The sequence below is a fragment of the Caretta caretta genome, chromosome 23 (assembly GCF_965140235.1).
Source record: "Caretta caretta isolate rCarCar2 chromosome 23, rCarCar1.hap1, whole genome shotgun sequence".
In the NCBI taxonomy this organism is placed as follows: domain Eukaryota; kingdom Metazoa; phylum Chordata; order Testudines; family Cheloniidae; genus Caretta; species Caretta caretta.
Window position 1 is genome coordinate 15,217,963 of NC_134228.1, and position 17,962 is coordinate 15,235,924.

A 17,962-nucleotide genomic window follows, 5' to 3' on the forward strand; every position below is an offset into this window, starting at 1 on the left:
AGAGTGAGTTTGTGTGTGTATGGGGGCGGAGGGTGAGAGAACCTGGATTTGTGCTGGAAATGGCCCAACTTGATGATCACTTTAGATAAGCTATTACCAGCAGGACAGTGGGGTGGGAGGAGGTATTGTTTCATATTCTCTGTGTGTGTATATAAAATCTGCTGCAGTTTCCACGGTATGCATCCGATGAAGTGAGCTGTAGCTCACGAAAGCTTACACTCAAATAAATTGGTTAGTCTCTAAGGTGCCCCAAGTCCTCCTGTTCTTTTTGCGAATACAGACTAACACGGCTGTTACTCTGAAACCAATCTACTATGGTGGAACCTAGAACCTGCAGCCCCCAGCAGCGTGTTCAAGATTCTCCATGGCCTGGAACCTGTAGCTAGGATTGGTGATCCACACTACCTAGAACCTTACTACTTGAGCATTATCGTTTAAAAGCCACATGGGCCATGTTTGGAACCTGCCTGGCTATACAACAAAGAGAACTCCTGTCTTGTTTGGACCATTGGTTCTAGAGCCATAATGTGAGTAATAATCATGCCAGAATCTAGAACCTGCAGCTGTAGAAGTGGGGCGAGTGATCTCCAGTGCCAGGTCTGGAACCTGGGGCTCTAGAACAGGGATCCAGAGCCCACATTCACCTGCCTTGCTGGCATCTTTTGGTTCTAGAGCCAGTTAGGCTACCATGCTGGACTCTAGATCTTGCAGCTCCAGAAGTGGGATCAGGAAACTTCCCCATCAGACTTCACCCCAATGCCTGCCCTGAAACGTCACCCCGAGACTGAGTGCTGACCCAACTGCGTCCAGCCACTTGCTCGTGGGTTTTGAACAACTGGATTGGAACTGGGGCTGGTTGGCGATTCTAGAACCGGTTCACAGTAGGGTTCCCGGCCCGAAAACCAGATTGTGTTGTGGAGGGTTTGGAGCAGAGGCCTGGGGGGGGGCCTGCAGGGAGCAGAGGCCTGGGAGACAGGAAAGAATGGTGTGTGGTGTGTGTGTGTCCATCTGTCTGTCCCTACTGGAGATGTCCCGTGTGTGTAACCCTGCTGCAGGAGAGGAACCCTGGCCTGTGTGTATGTGTCCCCCGTGTGCGTGTCCCTGCTGGAGGGGATGTGCTGTGTGTGTGTCCAGGTGCCAGAAGCTCACACTGATCCCCCCCCTGGGTGGCGGGGGAGGGGTGTTGTTTGTTCACTGTTCTGACACCCCCCAACACACACATTGCAGGGGATGTGCTGTTGTCAGGGTGTCCAGGGGCAGGGGGATGACAATAAAGCTGGACTTTAACCCCCTGCTCCTGTTGTGCTCAGTGTCCTCCTGCAGGGGGAGCTGGGAACCCGGACTCCTGGGTTCTCTGCCTAGCCGAGGGAGGGGAGTGGGGACAGGTGGGTTAGAGTGGGATGCTGGGAGTCTGGACTCCTGGGTTCTTTCCCTGGGGAGCAGTGGCTGGTGAATTACAGCGGGGAGGGCTGGGAGTCAGGACTTTTGGGTTCTCTGCCTGGCCGTGGGAGGGGAGTGGGGCTGGTGGGTTACAGTGAGGGGGAACTGGGAGTCAGGACTCCTGGGTTCTCTGCCCGGCCCTGGGAGGGGAGTGGGGCTGCTGGGGTAGAGTCTCACTTTTTCCCTAAAAAAGGAGTACTTGTGGCACCTTAGAGATTAACAGGATGCAGTTTCCACGGTATGCATCCGATGAAGTGAGCTGTAGCTCACGAAAGCTCATGCTCAAATAAATTGGTTAGTCTCTAAGGTGCCCCAAGTCCTCCTGTTCTTTTTGCGGATACAGCCGAACACGGCTGTTACTCTGAAACTTTTTCCCTAGCAGAGGCCAGGGCAGGGACCAGGCTCTGTGGCCAGCTGGACTGCCCTGGCCTTTCCCTGGGGAGGGCCCAGCTCAGGCCTGCCGGGACCCCACGTCCTGCAGCTTCCTTTCCCAGCGCCGCCCTTCCCCTCCGCAGCCAGCTGCGTCCGGAGCCACGGGGGGCAAAGGCGGAGCAGAACCGTCAGATTGGCCCATGAGTCAGGGGCGGGGGGGCTCGGCGGGGGGGCGCTTTCCCCTGGCCGGCAGGGGGGGGGGGCGCTTTCCCCTGGCCGGCAGGGCAGGGGGCGGCGGGGGGGTGCTTTCCCCTGGCCGGCAGGGCTGGGGGCGGGGGGGGGCGCTCTCCCCTGGCAAAATCTCCAGTGATTTCCCATCCACCCTGGAAGAGACATGGAGCCCCCCCAGCTCACCCGCCCCCCGGTCCATGGGGCTGCGGCGCCTCCGGCCTTTGTGAGCAGAGGAAATGCTGCTTCCGCTGAGCTGGGGGTGGAAGTGACCCCCCCGGCCCCCAGCCAGAGCGGGGCGGGTCTAAGCCAAGAGCTGCCTGGCGCAGCCCCCCCACTGCGGCCTCCGAGCCCTGCTCACCAGCGCCAGGCCCCGCCCCTCACAGCCCCACCCTGGCCATATCTGGCCCCGCCCCTTTACCTAGCCCCGCCCTGCTAAACCAAACCCAGCCCTGCCCCTTTACCCAGCCCCGCCCCACCAAACCCAGCCCCGCCCCTTTACCCAGCCCCACCCCTGACCAAACCCGGCCCCGCCCCTTTACCCAGCCCCACCCCTGACCAAACCCAGCCCTACCCCTTTACCCAGCCCCACCCTGCTAATCCAAAACTGGCCCCGCCCCTTTACTCAGCCCCGCCCTGCTAATCCAAACCTGGCCCCGCCCCTTTACTCAGCCCCACCCCTTACCAAACCCGGCCCCACCCCTTTACCCAGCCCCACCCTGCTAATCCAAACCCGGCCCCGCCCCTTTACCCAGCCCCGCCCCTGACCAAACCCGGCCCCGCCCCTTTACCCAGCCCCGCCCCACCAAACCCAGCCCCGCCCCTTTACCCAGCCCCGCCCCTGACCAAACCCAGCCCTGCCCCTTTACCCAGCCCCACCCTGCTAATCCAAACCTGGCCCCGCCCCTTTACTCAGCCCCGCCCTGCTAATCCAAACCTGGCCCTGCCCCTTTACTCAGCCCCGCCCCTTACCAAACCCGGCCCCACCCCTTTATCCAGCCCCACCCTGCTAATCCAAACCCGGCCCCGCCCCTTTACCCAGCCCCGCCCCTGACCAAACCCGGCCCCACCCCTTTATCCAGCCCCACCCTGCTAATCCAAACCTGGCCCCGCCCCTTTACTCAGCCCCGCCCCTTTACTCAGCCCCGCCCCTTACCAAACCCGGCCCCACCCCTTTACTCAGCCCCGCCCCTTTACTCAGCCCCGCCCCTTTACTCAGCCCCGACCAGACCCAGCCCCAGCCCCGCCCCTTTACTCAGCCCCGCCCTGCTAAACCAAACCCGGCCCCGCCCCATTACCCAGCCCCGCCCCTCATAGCCCCGCCCTCGACCAAACCCGGCCCCTCCCCTCGCAGCCCCGCCCTACTAACCGGGCCCCGGCCCCGCCCCCAAATATGGCCCCGCCCCTAACCCCTGTCCCTCCTCCCCCCGCCTGCTCACTCCCCTTCCGTTTTCCATCCCCGCCCCTCCGTTTACAGCAGGGCGGGAAAGCAAAGGGGCGTGGCTTCCGTGAGGACGCAGCCCATGAGCGCCGCAGGTCAGTGTGAGTGGCAGCGGCGCTGGCCAATTGGGGCGGGTCTCGGCCCTCGGCGAGCTGCGGGGCAAGATGGCGGCGCCCGCGGCGGCCTCCGTGTACAGGCAACTGAAGGTACCGGGCGGGACCATCACACCCGGATGGGGGGCGCCGGGCCGGAACACTGAACCAGCGGGGGCTGCCGGGTGGGACCATCGCACCTAGCCGGGCCTCGTGGGCCGGGTCAGACCATTGTGCCGAGGAGGGGTGTCGGTCAGGACCAGGGGGTGGTGGGAGGACGGGACCATCGCGCCTAGTGGGGGTGGGGGGCGCCGGGCGGGACCATCGCATGGCGTGGGGGGCGCCATCTGACCCCTGTGTCCCCCCAGGAGCTGCGCTGCCCCCTGCTGGACGGAGTTTTCCTGCCCGAGCCCGAGGCCGCCCTGCAGCTGCTCTGCGCCCCCTCGGCCCAGCGCCTGGAGCTGCTGGCCTGGCTCTGCGCCCGGTACCGCGGGGCCCCGGCCCCCTAGTGTCCCCCTGGACCCGCGTGTGGCCCCGCCCCCGGTCCCCCCGCTGTATGGCCCAGTCCCCCCGCTGTATGGCCCCGCCCCCCGGTCCCCCCGCTGTATGGCTCAGTCCCCCCGCTGTATGGCCCCGCCCCCCGGTCCCCCCGCTGTATGGCCCCGCCCCCGGTCCTCCCACTGTATGCCCCAGTCCCCCCGCTGTATGGCCCCGCCCCCCGGTCCCCCCGCTGTATGGCCCCGCCCCCGGTCCCCCCGCTGTATGGCCCCGCCCCCGGTCCTCCCACTGTATGGCCCAGTCCCCCCCGCTGTATGGCCCCGCCCCCCGGTCCCCCCCGCTGTATGGCCCCGCCCCCCGGTCCCCCCCGCTGTATGGCCCCGCCCCCGGTCCCCCCGCTGTTTGGCCCCACCCCCGGTCCTCCCACTGTATGGCCCAGTCCCCCCACTTTATGGCCCCGCCCCCTGGGCATCCCTTCCCGGGACCCCTATATGGCTCCACACTGCTCCCCGGTCACCCCCCCCCATGCAGCCCCCTTAGCACCCCCGGTCATCCCTCCCAGGGACTCCTGTATGGCCCTGCACTGCCCCCCGGTCACCGCCCTTAGTGCCCCCCCGAGACCCCTATATGGCCGCACGCCACCCCCCAGTCCTCCCCCATGTGGCCCCAGCCCCCGGTCACCCCTCTTAGTGCCCCCCCAGTCATCCCTCCCAGGGACTCCTGTATGTCCCCACACCGCCCCCCGGACACCCCCCCATATGGCCCATGCAGCCCCCTTAGTGCCCCCGGTCATCCCCCACCCCGTATGGCCCCGTGCGTCCCCCAGTCACCCCCCACTCCGTATGGCTCCATGCAGCCCCCCTTAGTGCCCCGGGGTGAAGCAGGGGGTGAGTTCCCCAGAGCTGTGCGCATCAGCCTGGCTCCTGCGGTGACGCTTTCTCCCCCCCTCCCAGAGCGAACCCCCCCCTCCGAGAGCAATTCGCCCGCCTCAAGGACTCGCAGACGGAGGAGAAAACTCAAGGTGTGTCCAGCTCAGCGGAGCAGATTTGGAGAGCCCCCAGAGCTGCCCACATACGGTGGCTGACCCCCTTCCAAGCCCCCGCAGGCCCCACTCCCCTCCCAGAGCTGGGAAGAGAACCCAGGCGTCCCGGCTCCCAGCCCCCCCTGCTCTGGATCTTACCACCGGGTCCCACCCCAGAGGCAGCCGCCTCCCAGCGGCAGGGTTTGTGCAGTAACTGGCTCTGTTCTCTCCTGACAGAAATGGCCAAACTGGGCTCCGACCTGCTGCTGTGTCGATCGGACGACCTGGATCTCATTAAGGTGTTGGAGTGCCCTAGGATAGCCCGGATGCCTGGGTTCTCTCCCAGCTCTGGGAGGGGAGTGGGGTCGGGTGGGTTAGAGCAGGGGGCTGGGAGCCAGGACGCCTGGGTTCTCTGCTGGCTCTGGAAGGGGAGTGGGGTCGGGTGGGTCAGAGCAGGGGGCTGGGAGCCCCGACGCCTGGGTTCTCTGCTGGCTCTGGGAGGGGAGTGGGGATGGGTGGGTCAGAGCAGGGGGCTGGGAGCCAGGACGCCTGGGTTCTCTGCTGGCTCTGGGAGGGGAGTGGGGATGGGTGGGTCAGAGCAGGGGGCTGGGAGCCAGGACGCCTGGGTTCTCTGCTGGCTCTGGGAGGGGAGGAGGCTGCAGGGGGTACTCTCACCAGCGTCTCTCTCTCTCTGCAGGGGGAGGCCAGTGCCGAGCGGCAGCTCGGGTTCATGGAGCAGCTGCTGGACGTGATCCGGTACCTGGACGCCATCAGTGGGACGTGTTCCGGGGACTCGACCACCTCCAGGTCCAGGGCTCCTGTGGGGGGTGTCGGGGGGAGGGGGGGGCTCTCCGCTGCCAGGCAGTGCTGGGGAGCAGTAGGGCGGGTGCTCCAACCTACCAGCCCGCACTCCCCTCCCAGAGCTGGGGAGAGAACCCAGGTGTCCTGGCTCCCAGCCCCCTCAGCCGGGGGCACTGGGTGGCTGGCTGACCCTGCCTGTCCCCGCAGCACGGAAGAGTCTCTCCGGGGGGCCGCGAGGAAGAATGAGGAGTTCCTGCGCGAGGTCTTCTCCAGCCCCAGCCTGCCGGCACTGCTGGCCCCCGCCCTGCCCCCCTGCACCGCCGACATCAAGCCCCTTCTGCTGGAGGAGCCGGCCCCATGTGTGAGGTTTGTTGGGACAGTGCCCAGTGGGCCCAGGGTCCCCTTTGCAGCACAGACCCCGCCCCGATCCTGCCCCATGGAGATTTCCTCTCTGCTAACTCTGCCAGTTCCCCTCCCAGAGCCGGGAAGAGAACCCAGGAGTCCTGGCTCCCAGACCCCCCTGCTCTAACAACCAGACCCCGCTCCCTTCCCTGAGCCAGGGAGAGAACCCAGGCATCCGGGCTCCCCGCTGCGTGCCGTAACCGCACCCCGTCTCTCCAAAGGACCCGGCTGTCAGTGAGATCCAGTGGGAAGACGCTGGCTGAGCTCTCCAGGACCTTGGAGGAGGCCAACACCGCACTGGAGCAGCTGAGAGCAGAGGTGGGCTCGCTGGGGGGGCTCCGGGGCAGGGGGGCGGAGCTGAGGCTTCTGGGGCACTGTACATCTGGGAACAGAGTGAGATCCCTGTGTGCTCTGGGTAGGGCCTCAGAACCAGGACGTCTGGGTTCTCTCCCAGCTCGGGGGCTGGTGGGTTACAGCAGGGGGGGCTGGGAGCCAGGACTCCTGGGTTCTCTCCTGGGCGAGGGAGCCCTGGGGGGCGCTGGACTGACCCCGTTCCCTACAGAGCTCCTCCCTGCGGGGGGGCGCGGAGCCCCTGAGCCCCGGCACGGCCCTGCAGACCCTGGCGCTGGCGGCCTGCGACTCGCGCCAGCTGATGGCGGCCTTCGGGCAGGTGTACGAGACGGAGCTGCGGGAACACTGCGGCCGCGGCCCCGCCCCACGGCTCAGCCCCTGCGGGCCCCTGGCCCAGCACCTGCAGCGTGGACTCACCCTCTGCGCCCAGGTACGGACCTAGGGGAGGGGCCCTTTGCCTCAGCAATCTGGGGAGGGGCGGAGCTACAGGACAAGGGGCGTGGTCTCTGTGGGTCCCCCCAACGTGGGTGTGGGACAGCCCCCGCCAGCAAGGCCGGCCTCCCAGGGTGGGGTCTTCTCAGAGACGCCGCCTCCAGGGCAGGGACCCAAACACGCTGGCTGGGGGAGGGACCCTGCGGGGGGGTAGGGCGGGGGGCTGCAAAGTCCCTGGGGTGGAAGGGGAGGGTCCATGGGGCGGGGGCCCTGAGGGCCAGGTTCTCACCCCTCAGCCCCCCCCAGGAGCTGCAGGCGCTGGCCCAGCTGGGCGACACCTCGGACCAGGTGGTGCGGACGGCGGAGAGGCGACGCGGCGAGGGCAGCAGCCCCACAGCGACGCTGCGTGAGTACCCCCAGAGCAGGGAGAGAACCCAGGCGTCCGGGCTCTCAGCCCCCTGCTCTGAGCCACCAGCCCCCACTCCCCGCCCAGAGCAGGGAGAGAACCCAGGCTTCCGGGCTCTCACCCCCCCCTGCTCTGAGCCACCAGCCCCCACTCCCCGCCCAGAGCAGGGAGAGAACCCAGGCGTCCGGGCTCTCAGCCCCCCTGCTCTGAGCCACCAGCCCCCACTCCCCGCCCAGAGCAGGGAGAGAACCCAGGCGTCCGGGCTCTCAGCCCCCCCCTGCTCTGACCCACTAGCCCCCACTCCCCGCCCAGAGCAGGGAGAGAACCCAGGCGTCCGGGCTCTCAGCCCCCCTGCTCTGAACCACCAGCCCCCACTCCCCGCCCAGAGCAGGGAGAGAACCCAGGCGTCCGGGCTCTCAGCCCCCCTGCTCTGACCCACTAGCCCCCACTCCCCGCCCAGAGCAGGGAGAGAACCCAGGCGTCCGGGCTCTCAGCCCCCCCCGCTCTGACCCACTAGCCTCCACTCCCCGCCCAGAGCAGGGAGAGAACCCAGGCGTCCGGGCTGTCAGCCCCCCTGCTCTGACCCACTAGCCCCCACTCCCCGCCCAGAGCAGGGAGAGAACCCAGGCGTCCGGGGGGGCTGGGGGCAGCTGCTGAACTGACGCAAATTGTTTCCGTTCCAGCCGTGAAGATGGAGGAGCTGCTCCGGCGCTACCAGGCCTGCCTGGCCGCTGCGGGGGGCTGCCGGGGTGACCCCAGGGCCAGGGGAGGGGAGGGGGGGGCTCCAGGGCCCCTGTCTCACAAGGGAGCTGCTGACCCACTGTTCCTGGGGTAATAAAAGATTTGTTAATTATTAATTAGTGCTAATTATCCGAGATTGGGCCCACTCGGACCCTGCCCCCACAAACTGAGATCGCCCCCCCCCGACTGAGATTGGGGCCCCCTCCCCAGGTGGATCCACCCCCCCCCCCCCGACTGAGATCAGGGCCCCCCTGTGCATGGTCCCTGCCCCTCCACCAAGATCAGGGCCCCCCCCCATGCAGACCCACGAGGCGAGATGCCCCCAAAGAGCTCACGATCTGACAGACAGAGGCAGTTCCCCTTTCTCACACAGGGAAACTGAGGCAGGGCCCAGGGCGGAGGTGGGAACCCAGGTATCCTGCAGCCCTGCTCCTGCCCCCACTCCCGACCTGTCTTTTGATCCCTGCATGTCTGCGTCTGACCAGCAGGGGGAGCCAGAGACCACAGCCCCCTCCACCACCCCATAGGCAATAGGGGGCGCTGAGCTGCCGGACGCCTGGGTTCTCTCCCGGCTCCGGGAGGGGAGTGGGGGCTGGTGGTTAGAGCGGGGGTGGGGTGGGCTGGGAGCCAGGATGCCTGGGTTCTGCCCTGGCTCTGGGAGGGGAGTGGGGGCTGGTGGTTAGAGTGGGGGGGGGGGGGCGCTGGGAGCCAGGACGCCTGGGTTCTATTTCTGGCACTGGGAGGGAGCAAGCCTGGGGCAGCGGGGCACTGGCGGGGGCTAGAATCTCTGCCCTATAAGGAAGTGGCTCCAGGCCTGGGGCCGTGTTTACACGGAGCCGCCATGACTCAGCTCTGGGACGAATTCCTCTGCCATGGGAGGGAAAGTGATGGGGGCTGGGCGGGACCACTGAGCCAGAACCCCACGGCGGGAAACTGAGGCACAAAAACCCCCCAGCCCTGACTTTCCCCGCTCCCCTCCCAGAGCCCCCAGGAAAGAACCCAGGAGTCCTGGCTCCCACCCTTCCCCCACTCCCAGGCTCTCAGCAGCAAAGGGTTTGTGCCCCTAGCAGAAGGTGGGAGCTGCATTCACCCCCCTGGGCAGGGCAGGGGAGGTTTTCTGGGAGGAACCCAAACCACGGGAGGGGCCAGGGTCTGTCCCCACCCAGCCGGGTTTCTCACTTCCCCAGCGAGCCCGGGTCCCCACAGCGGACCCTGAGTGTGAGAGCACAGACCCGGCAAAAGAACCCAGGAGTCCTGCCCCCAACCACCAGACTCCCTCCCTGAGCTGGGCAGAGAACCCAGGAGTCCTGGCCCCCAGCCCCCACTGCTCTAACCCTCCCCACTCCCCTCCCAGAGCCAGGGGAGAACCCAGGCATCCGGGCTCTGGCCCGTTAACTCCTGTTCCCCACCCCGGCTGATGTTTCTCAAGGATCCTTCCACCTCCTCTGGGGCTGGGATTCCTGAGGGGCTGAGGTAATGGGGCTGGATGGAGGGAATGTGGGGAGGGCGGCTGCTCCCCCCCCTTGGCTCTCTGTGGCCATGTCTGGTAGGGAGCCATGCTGGGATGGAGCCTCAGCCCCTGGGCAGGGTCCTGTGCCCCATTTCCTGCCCCCTGAGCCAGCCAGCCCCCTTGTAGGGCCGGATGGGGGCTGGTGCCCCCTGGCTGGGGCTTGAGCCAGGGCGTGAAGGTGTTGCTGGGGGGCCCCTTGTCCCGCTGCCCCCTGCCGTGTGTCGGGCGGGGCAGGGTCCGTGCGTAGGCACGACCCCGACGGGTCATTTCTGCATTTCGATTTGGCGAGCGGGGGGGCCGGGCACTTGCTGTGTGTGAGGTGGGCCCCGAGCTTGGGGGGGTCAGGGCGCTTGTGAGCCCCCCCGGCGCGCCCTGAGACACGGGCCCCCAGACTTGCCCTGCGCCGCAGGTCCCTGCGTGACAGCTCGGGACCCAGGGTCGTTTGCACCACCCCCGAACACACACGCGTGTGCACGCACCGTGCAGGGCCCAGCTCCTCCAGCAGGGGGCGCAGGGCGACGCACCCGGCAGCTCCCATCCCCTCCACCAGGGAGCGCGGACGCCCCCCGGCCCGAGCCCCTGGTGACACCCACGGTCGCACAGGCCCCCCGGCCCGGGGACCCACAGCCCGGCCTGGGGACTGGTGCAAAGTGAATTCTCTGGCACGGGGGGGGAGAAACGTGCCCCCCCCCCCACACACACACGTCTCCTCCCAGGCCCCGGAATCCCTTTTTTGCCTCTTTACTTCAACAGAAAACAAACAAACCCGCTGACTTCAGAGTCCTGGAATGGGCCGTGCAGGGGGGTGAGGGCAGCGGGGGGTGTCCCGACCCTGCGCCCCCCGGCGGGGACACACCCTGCCCTGTCTCTCTGGGGGTGTTTGGAGAAGGGACCCCATCCCCCGGCTCAGCACAGAGAACGTGGCCGTGGGGCTCTGAGGAGACCCTACAATAACAGTCCCGCCAGCTGTGCGGTGCTGGGAGTTGGAGTCAGGGCCAGGCCATGGGGCCGGGTTCCTTCCCCCCACACCCCCGGTTTTATCTGGGGCCCGCAGGCATGACCCAGGCAGCCCTTATCAACCGCAGGCTGCTTTCCCCCCCTGCTGCCTCATTTCCTGACACCCCCCCACTGCAGTCCTGGCCCCCCACCGGGGCCGGCTCCTGTCCCACCCAGCTGCCCCCCACCCCTGTGCCAGCCCCCTCCCCTCTGCAGTCCTGTACCCCCATAACAAGCCCCCCATGCCCATTCAACCCCCCCCACACACCCCAGCCCCCACCTAAACCCACTCTCCTGGGGGCCCCTCCCTGACCCCACAGCTAGGGGTCAGGCCCCGCCCCGTCCAGCCACCTGGGGGTGACGCTGACTTGGCTGGGCCTAGGGGGAGCTGCCCGGGGGGCACTGAGGGGAGTGACCCAGCAGCCCCCCACCAGCGCCCCCTGGAGGGGAAAGGTCCCGTGTCCCACCCCATGGATGCAGCCAGCCGCTGATCTCATCCGTGGGCGATGGAGGGGGCGGGACGGGATGGAGGGCGGGGGGGGCGGGACGGGGGCTGGGATGGGGTTGGGGGCGGAGGGATGGGACGGGACGCGGGGGGGCGGAGGGATGGGGTTGGGGGGTCGGAGGGGTGGGACGCGGGGGGGCGGGTCTCTCTCCCTACATCCCGGCCCGTTGACACCGACCCCCCCCGCCCCGGGTCTCGGCGCTTTTACCAATTAAGGCGTTTCGCCAGGCGCCCCCCCGGCCCCCCCCGGCGGCTCCTTCCCCGGCCGGGCGCGGCTCGTCCCAGATCTGCTCCGGCCACGGCCCGGACCGGCTCTGCGAGGTGAGCGGCCACGGATGGGGGCAGGGATGGGGGGCAGGGAATGGGGGGCTCTGGCGCAGGGGCTGGGGGGCTCTGTGACAGGGGATGCGGGAAGGGGGAGCAGGGAAGGGGGGCTCCAGGGCAGGGATGCGGGTAGGAAGGGGGGCTCCAGGGCAGGGGATGGGGGGCAGGGATGGGGGGCTCTGTGACAGGGGATGCGGGAAGGGGGAGCAGGGAAGGGGGGCTCCAGGGCAGGGATGCGGGTAGGAAGGGGGGCTCCAGGGCAGGGGATGGGGGGCAGGGATGGGGGGCTCTGTGACAGGGGATGCGGGAAGGGGGAGCAGGGAAGGGGGGCTCCAGGGCAGGGATGCGGGTAGGAAGGGGGGCTCCAGGGCAGGGGATGGGGGGCAGGGATGGGGGGCTCTGTGACAGGGGATGCGGGAAGGGGGAGCAGGGAAGGGGGGCTCCAGGGCAGGGATGCGGGTAGGAAGGGGGGCTCCAGGGCAGGGGATGGGGGGCAGGGATGGGGGGCTCTGGCGCAGGGGATCGGGGGCAGGGATTGGGGTAGGGAATGGGGGGCAGGGATGGGGGGCTCGGGCGCAGGGGCTGGGGGGCTCTGTGACAGGGGATGCGGGAAAGGGGAGCAGGGAAGGGGGGCTCCAGGGCAGGGATGGGGGTAGGGAAGGGGGGCTCCAGGACAGGGGATTGGGGGCAGGGATGGGGGGCTCTGGCGCAGGGGATGGGGGGTAGGGAACGGGGGCTCTGGGGCGGGGATAGAGTGCAGGACCGCTAGGAATGCTGCCCTGCTGGGACCCAGACACGGGCCGGCTGAAGATGGGGGGGCTACTGCGGGAGAGGACGGGGGGGCAGGAGAAGGGCCCAGAGTTGCTTTGTTGCTGGGGGGGCCCGTAGGGTTGGGGGTCAGTGCCGGGTCGGGGTCCCTGGTGGGCTGTGGACGGGGAGATCCCTGTGACTCTGGGGGGTCATTCCAAGGGTCCCCCACAATGGAAGGAGACACCCACAGTGGGGGGCTAGGCCAGGGACCCCAAAGACTGGGGGAACTTGCTCGGGGAGAGGGACACGTTGCAGGAGGGGATCTGGGAATGGGAACCAGGGACAGGGGCTCCAGGGCAGGGATGCAGGTAAGAAGGGGGGCTCCAGGGCAAGGGATGGGGGGCAGGGATGGGGGGCTCTGTGACAAGGGATGCGGGAAGGGGCAGGGACCGGGGCCGTGGAGGTTCAGTGAGCAGCTGGGCTGGGGTGCGGGGGCTGTGTAGGCAGTTGGGGGGCAGTGAGTGCTGGGGTGTTAGCAGGGGGCTTCCCCAGGGTTAGGGTGCGGGGGGGGGTTGACCCATGGACTGCCCGGTGCCAAGAAGGAGTGAGCAGAGAGGGAGGGACGGACAGGTAGAGGGATGGACAGAAGGCTGGTTGGACAGACGGACAGGTGGGTAGATGGACAGAGGGATGGGTGGGTGGGGGAATGGACAGGTGGGGGGATGGATGGACAGACGGATGGACGGGTGGGGGATGGATGGACAGAGGGATGGTTGGACAGACAGACGGGTCAGGAACTCAGGCTGTTGGAAGCTGCAGCTGCTGCCTCGGACCCAGGCCGGGCGGGTGGACAGGACTGGGGGGCTCAGCCCACATCAAACCCCTGGGCCTGGGGAGCTCCCCAGCCACTTTTAACCCCACCTGGGACCTGGAAACCCCTGCACAACAGCTCGGGGAATAACCCACCTCCCCCAGACAGGACCCACTGCCTGGCTGCTCCTCAGCGCCCCCTTCACCCCAAATATAAAACATACAGTGCAGGCCCCCCTGCACTGCCGGTGCCCCTCACTCCCGACCCGCAGCCCATGCCAGCCCGGCCCTGGGCCCCCCAGCCCTGCCGGTGCCCCTCACTCCCGACCCGCAGCCCCTGCCAGCCCGGCCCTGGGCCCCCCAGCCCTGCCGGTGCCCCTCACTCCCGACCCGCAGCCCCTGCCAGCCCGGCCCTGGGCCCCCCAGCCCTGCCGGTGCCCCTCACTCCCGACCCGCAGCCCCTGCCAGCCCGGCCCTGGGCCCCCCAGCCCTGCCGGTGCCCCTCACTCCCGACCCGCAGCCCCTGCCAGCCCGGCCCTGGGCCCCCCAGCCCTGCCGGTGCCCCTCACTCCCGACCCGCAGCCCCTGCCAGCCCGGCCCTGGGCCCCCCAGCCCTGCCGGTGCCCCTCACTCCCGACCCGCAGCCCCTGCCAGCCCGGCCCTGGGCCCCCCAGCCCTGCCGGTGCCCCTCACTCCCGACCCGCAGCCCCTGCCAGCCCGGCCCTGGGCCCCCCAGCCCTGCCGGTGCCCCTCACTCCCGACCCGCAGCCCCTGCCAGCCCGGCCCTGGGCCCCCCAGCCCTGCCGGTGCCCCTCACTCCCGACTCGCAGCCCCTGCCAGCCCGGCCCTGGGCCCCCCAGCCCTGCGGGTGCCCCTCACTCCCGACCCGCAGCCCCTGCCAGCCCAGTGTGGGGCGGGGTGGGCACTTTTGTCTTGTTATTTAAAAATCCCAGGGACCCCGAACTCTCCAAATAAGGGGAAAATATGAAGCCAGGTCCCGGGCTGGGAGGTCGCGTGGGATGGGCGGCGAGGGGGCGGCGCCTCCTGGTGGCGGAATCCCAGCGCTGCACGCCCATGAGTTGGCCCTGAGCCAGTCTGGACATTGCACAGCGGTTAACCCTTTCCTAGCTCCACAGAGAGCCGGGGCCGGGCTGGCAGGGGCTGCAGGTCGGGAGTGAGGAGCACCGGCAGAGCTGGGGGGGCCCAGGGCTGAGCTAGCAGGGGCTGCGGGTCGGGAGTGAGGGGCACCGGCAGAGCTGGGGGGGGCCCAGGGTTGGGGTAGCAGGGGGCCGTGGGTCGGGAGTGAGGGGCACCGGCAGAGCTGGGGGGGGCCCAGGGTTGGGGTAGCAGGGGGCCGTGGGTCGGGAGTGAGGGGCACCGGCAGAGCTGGGGGGGGCCCAGGGTTGGGGTAGCAGGGGGCCGTGGGTCGGGAGTGAGGGGCACCGGCAGAGCTGGGGGGGGCCCAGGGTTGGGGTAGCAGGGGGCCGTGGGTCGGGAGTGAGGGGCACCGGCAGAGCTGGTGGGGGCCCAGGGTTGGGGTAGCAGGGGGCCGTGGGTCGGGAGTGAGGGGCACCGGCAGAGCTGGGGGGGGGCCAGGGTTGAGGTAGCAGGGGGCCGTGGGTCGGGAGTGAGGGGCACCGGCAGAGCTGGGGGGGGGGCCAGGGCTGGGCTAGCAGGGGCTGTGGGTCGGGAGTGAGGGGCACCAGCAGAGCTGGGGGGGGCCCAGGGTTGGGGTAGCAGGGGGCCGTGGGTCGGGAGTGAGGGGCACCGGCAGAGCTGGGGGGGGGCAATCTCTTTGCCTCTTTCCATTTGCTTGGCCTGTCCCTGCCCTTTTATGATGCCAGACCCTGAATCCCGCGGGGCCTGAGCTCTGGACTCAGCCATGCCCCAGCCCAGAGAGGTCAGGGCCTGGCCCCCCCTTTACCGCGTCCTCCCTCAGCTAGGGAGTCCAGCTGTCTGTGGCCCCCCCCACTCCACGGCATCAGGGTCGGTGCCTGCACCCCTCCCCCCAGCGCCCGCCCCAGCTCCCTGCAGCGGGGAGGGGGGAGCCGAAGGTCCCATTAGATCAACTCATCAGAGCCCTGGGGCAGCCGCATGCAGAGATTCTCCGCAGTGCAGAGCCCAGGAACTTGGGTTTGCATCAAGCAGGAACGGGGCAAACGGGGAGTTCGTATCTGCAGATGGATAGAGGGGGTGTGGGGAGGCAGGTAGGTAGATAGAGCGGGTGTGGGGGGGCGGGCAGGTGGGGGGGCAGGTAGATAGACGGGGTGCGGGGGGGCAGGTAGGTAGGTAGAGGGGTGTGGGGGGGCAGGAAGGTAGATAGAGCGGGTGTGGAGGGGCAGGTAGGTAGACAGAGGGGTGCGGGGGGGCAGGAAGGTACATAGAGGGGTGCAGGGCGAGGTAGGTAGATAGAGGGGTGCGGGGGACAAGAAGGTAGATAGAGGGGTGCGGGGCGAGGCAGGTAGGTAGGTAGAGGGGTGCGGGGGGCAGGAAGGTAGGTAGGGGGGTGCGGGGGGCAGGAAGGTAGGTAGGTAGATAGAGGGGTGCGGGGCGAGGCAGGAAGGTAGGTAGAGGGGTGCGGGGGGCAGGAAGGTAGGTAGAGGGGTGCGGGGCGAGGCAGGTAGGTAGGTAGGTAGAGGGGTGCGGGGCGAGGCAGGTAGGTAGAGGGGTGCGGGGGGGGCAGGAAGGTAGGTAGAGGGGTGCGGGGGGGGCAGGAAGGTAGGTAGAGGGGTGCAGGGGGGGGCAGGAAGGTAGGTAGAGGGGTGCGGGGCGAGGCAGGTAGGTAGAGGGGTGCGGGGGGACAGGAAGGTAGGTAGAGGGGTGCGGGGCGAGGCAGGAAGGTAGGTAGAGGGGTGCGGGGCAAGGCAGGTAGGTGGGGGGGGCAGGAAGGTAGGTAGAGGGGTGCGGGGCGAGGCAGGAAGGTAGGTAGAGGGGTGCGGGGGGGCAGGAAGGTAGGTAGAGGGGTGCGGGGCAGGAAGATAGAGGGGTGCAGGGTGAGGCAGGAAGGTAGATGGGGTGCGGGGCGAGGCAGGTAGGTAGGTAGAGGGGTGCGGGGCAGGAAGATAGAGGGGTGCGGGGGGGCAGGTAGGTAGGTAGAGGGGTGCGGGGCAGGAAGATAGAGGGGTGCGGGGCGAGGCAGGAAGGTAGAGGGGTGCGGGGGGCAGGAAGGTAGGTAGAGGGGTGCGGGGGGGCAGGTAGGTAGGTAGAGGGGTGCGGGGCGAGGCAGGAAGGTAGAGGAGTGCGGGGGGCAGGAAGGTAGGTAGAGGGGTGCGGGGGGCAGGAAGGTAGGTAGAGGGGTGCGGGGCAGGAAGATAGAGGGGTGCAGGGTGAGGCAGGAAGGTAGATGGGGTGCGGGGCGAGGCAGGTAGGTAGGTAGAGGGGTGCGGGGCAGGAAGATAGAGGGGTGCGGGGGGGCAGGTAGGTAGGTAGAGGGGTGCGGGGCAGGAAGATAGAGGGGTGCGGGGGGCAGGTAGGTAGGTAGAGGGGTGCGGGGCAGGAAGATAGAGGGGTGCGGGGCGAGGCAGGAAGGTAGAGGGGTGCGGGGGGCAGGAAGGTAGGTAGAGCGGTGCGGGGGGGCAGGTAGGTAGGTAGAGGGGTGCGGGGCGAGGCAGGAAGGTAGAGGAGTGCGGGGGGCAGGAAGGTAGGTAGAGGGGTGCGGGGGGCAGGAAGGTAGGTAGAGGGGTGCGGGGCAGGAAGATAGAGGGGTGCAGGGTGAGGCAGGAAGGTAGATGGGGTGCGGGGCGAGGCAGGTAGGTAGGTAGAGGGGTGCGGGGCAGGAAGATAGAGGGGTGCGGGGGGGCAGGTAGGTAGGTAGAGGGGTGCGGGGCAGGAAGATAGAGGGGTGCGGGGCGAGGCAGGAAGGTAGAGGGGTGCGGGGGGCAGGAAGGTAGGTAGAGGGGTGCGGGGGGGCGGGCAGGTAGGTAGGTAGAGGGGTGCGGGGCAGGAAGATAGAGGGGTGCAGGGTGAGGCAGGAAGGTAGATGGGGTGCGGGGCGAGGCAGGTAGGTAGGTAGAGGGGTGCGGGGCAGGAAGATAGAGGGGTGCGGGGGGGCAGGTAGGTAGGTAGAGGGGTGCGGGGCAGGAAGATAGAGGGGTGCGGGGCGAGGCAGGAAGGTAGAGGGGTGCGGGGGGCAGGAAGGTAGGTAGAGGGGTGCGGGGGGGCGGGCAGGTAGGTAGGTAGAGGGGTGCGGGGGGCAGGAAGGTAGGTAGAGGGGTGCGGGGGGAAGTTGGAGGATAGCTGGAGGCGATGGGGGCCGGACCGAGGCCCGCAGGAGACGCTGCTCACAGGCAGGTTGACTCAGCCATGCGGATCCTGGCCACCAGGGGGCGCCCCGACCTGATTCTCCACCGAGACTCTGGGCGTGGTCGGGCGGGGCCCTGTAACAGCGCCCAGACCCCCCCGCCCTGCCGGTGCCCCTCACTCCCGACCTGCAGCCCCTGCCAGCCCGGCCCCGGGCCCCCCCTAGCCCTGCTGGTGCCCCTCACTCCCGACCCGCAGCCCCTGCCAGCCCGGCCCCGGGCCCCCCCTAGCCCTGCTGGTGCCCCTCACTCCCGACCTGCAGCCCCGTCGGCACCCCTCACTCCTGACCCACAGCCCCTGCCCCGCTGGTGCCCCTCACTCCCGACCCGCAGCCCCTGCCAGCCCGGCCCTGGGCCCCCCAGCCCTGCAGGTGCCCCTCACTCCCGACCTGCAGCCCCTGCCAGCCCGGCCCTGGGTCCCCCCCAGCCCTGCAGGTGCCCCTCACTCCCGACCCGCAGCCCCTGCTAGCCCAGTCTGGCCCTGTCCCCATGGTCCCATCAGCGCCCCTCACTCCTGACCCGCAGCCCCTACTTGTCCAGCCCT

The 17,962-nt window shown here is 68.6% G+C and overlaps 2 protein-coding genes across 3 annotated transcripts in view; both read left to right on the forward strand.

Moving 5' to 3' along the window:
* Window positions 1–3,520: 3,520 nt before the first annotated feature.
* Window positions 3,521–8,341, forward strand: HAUS7 (HAUS augmin like complex subunit 7). Of its 2 annotated transcripts, XM_048832751.2 has the most exons (10): window positions 3,530–3,687; window positions 3,942–4,057; window positions 5,025–5,092; window positions 5,330–5,391; window positions 5,790–5,899; window positions 6,101–6,259; window positions 6,517–6,613; window positions 6,858–7,076; window positions 7,385–7,484; window positions 8,168–8,341. In XM_048832751.2, the coding sequence occupies exons 1-10, from the start codon at window positions 3,646–3,648 to the stop codon at window positions 8,317–8,319; spliced, it is 1,125 nt and encodes a 374-aa protein (XP_048688708.1). In that variant the 5' UTR covers window positions 3,530–3,645; the 3' UTR covers window positions 8,320–8,341. The 2 variants fall into 2 exon arrangements, with proteins under 2 accessions (XP_074978625.1, XP_048688708.1); XM_075122524.1 differs by lacking the exons at window positions 5,025–5,092; window positions 5,790–5,899 and having other exon boundaries at window positions 3,521–3,687.
* A 4,316-nt stretch (window positions 8,342–12,657) lies between these two features.
* Window positions 12,658–17,962, forward strand: part of FLNA (filamin A) — a 40,960-nt gene continuing 35,655 nt past the window's right edge. Inside the window, 1 exon segment of the mRNA XM_075122525.1 lies at window positions 12,658–12,678. Within this exon segment, the coding sequence (XP_074978626.1) occupies window positions 12,673–12,678 (6 nt within the window). The 5' untranslated portion in view covers window positions 12,658–12,672.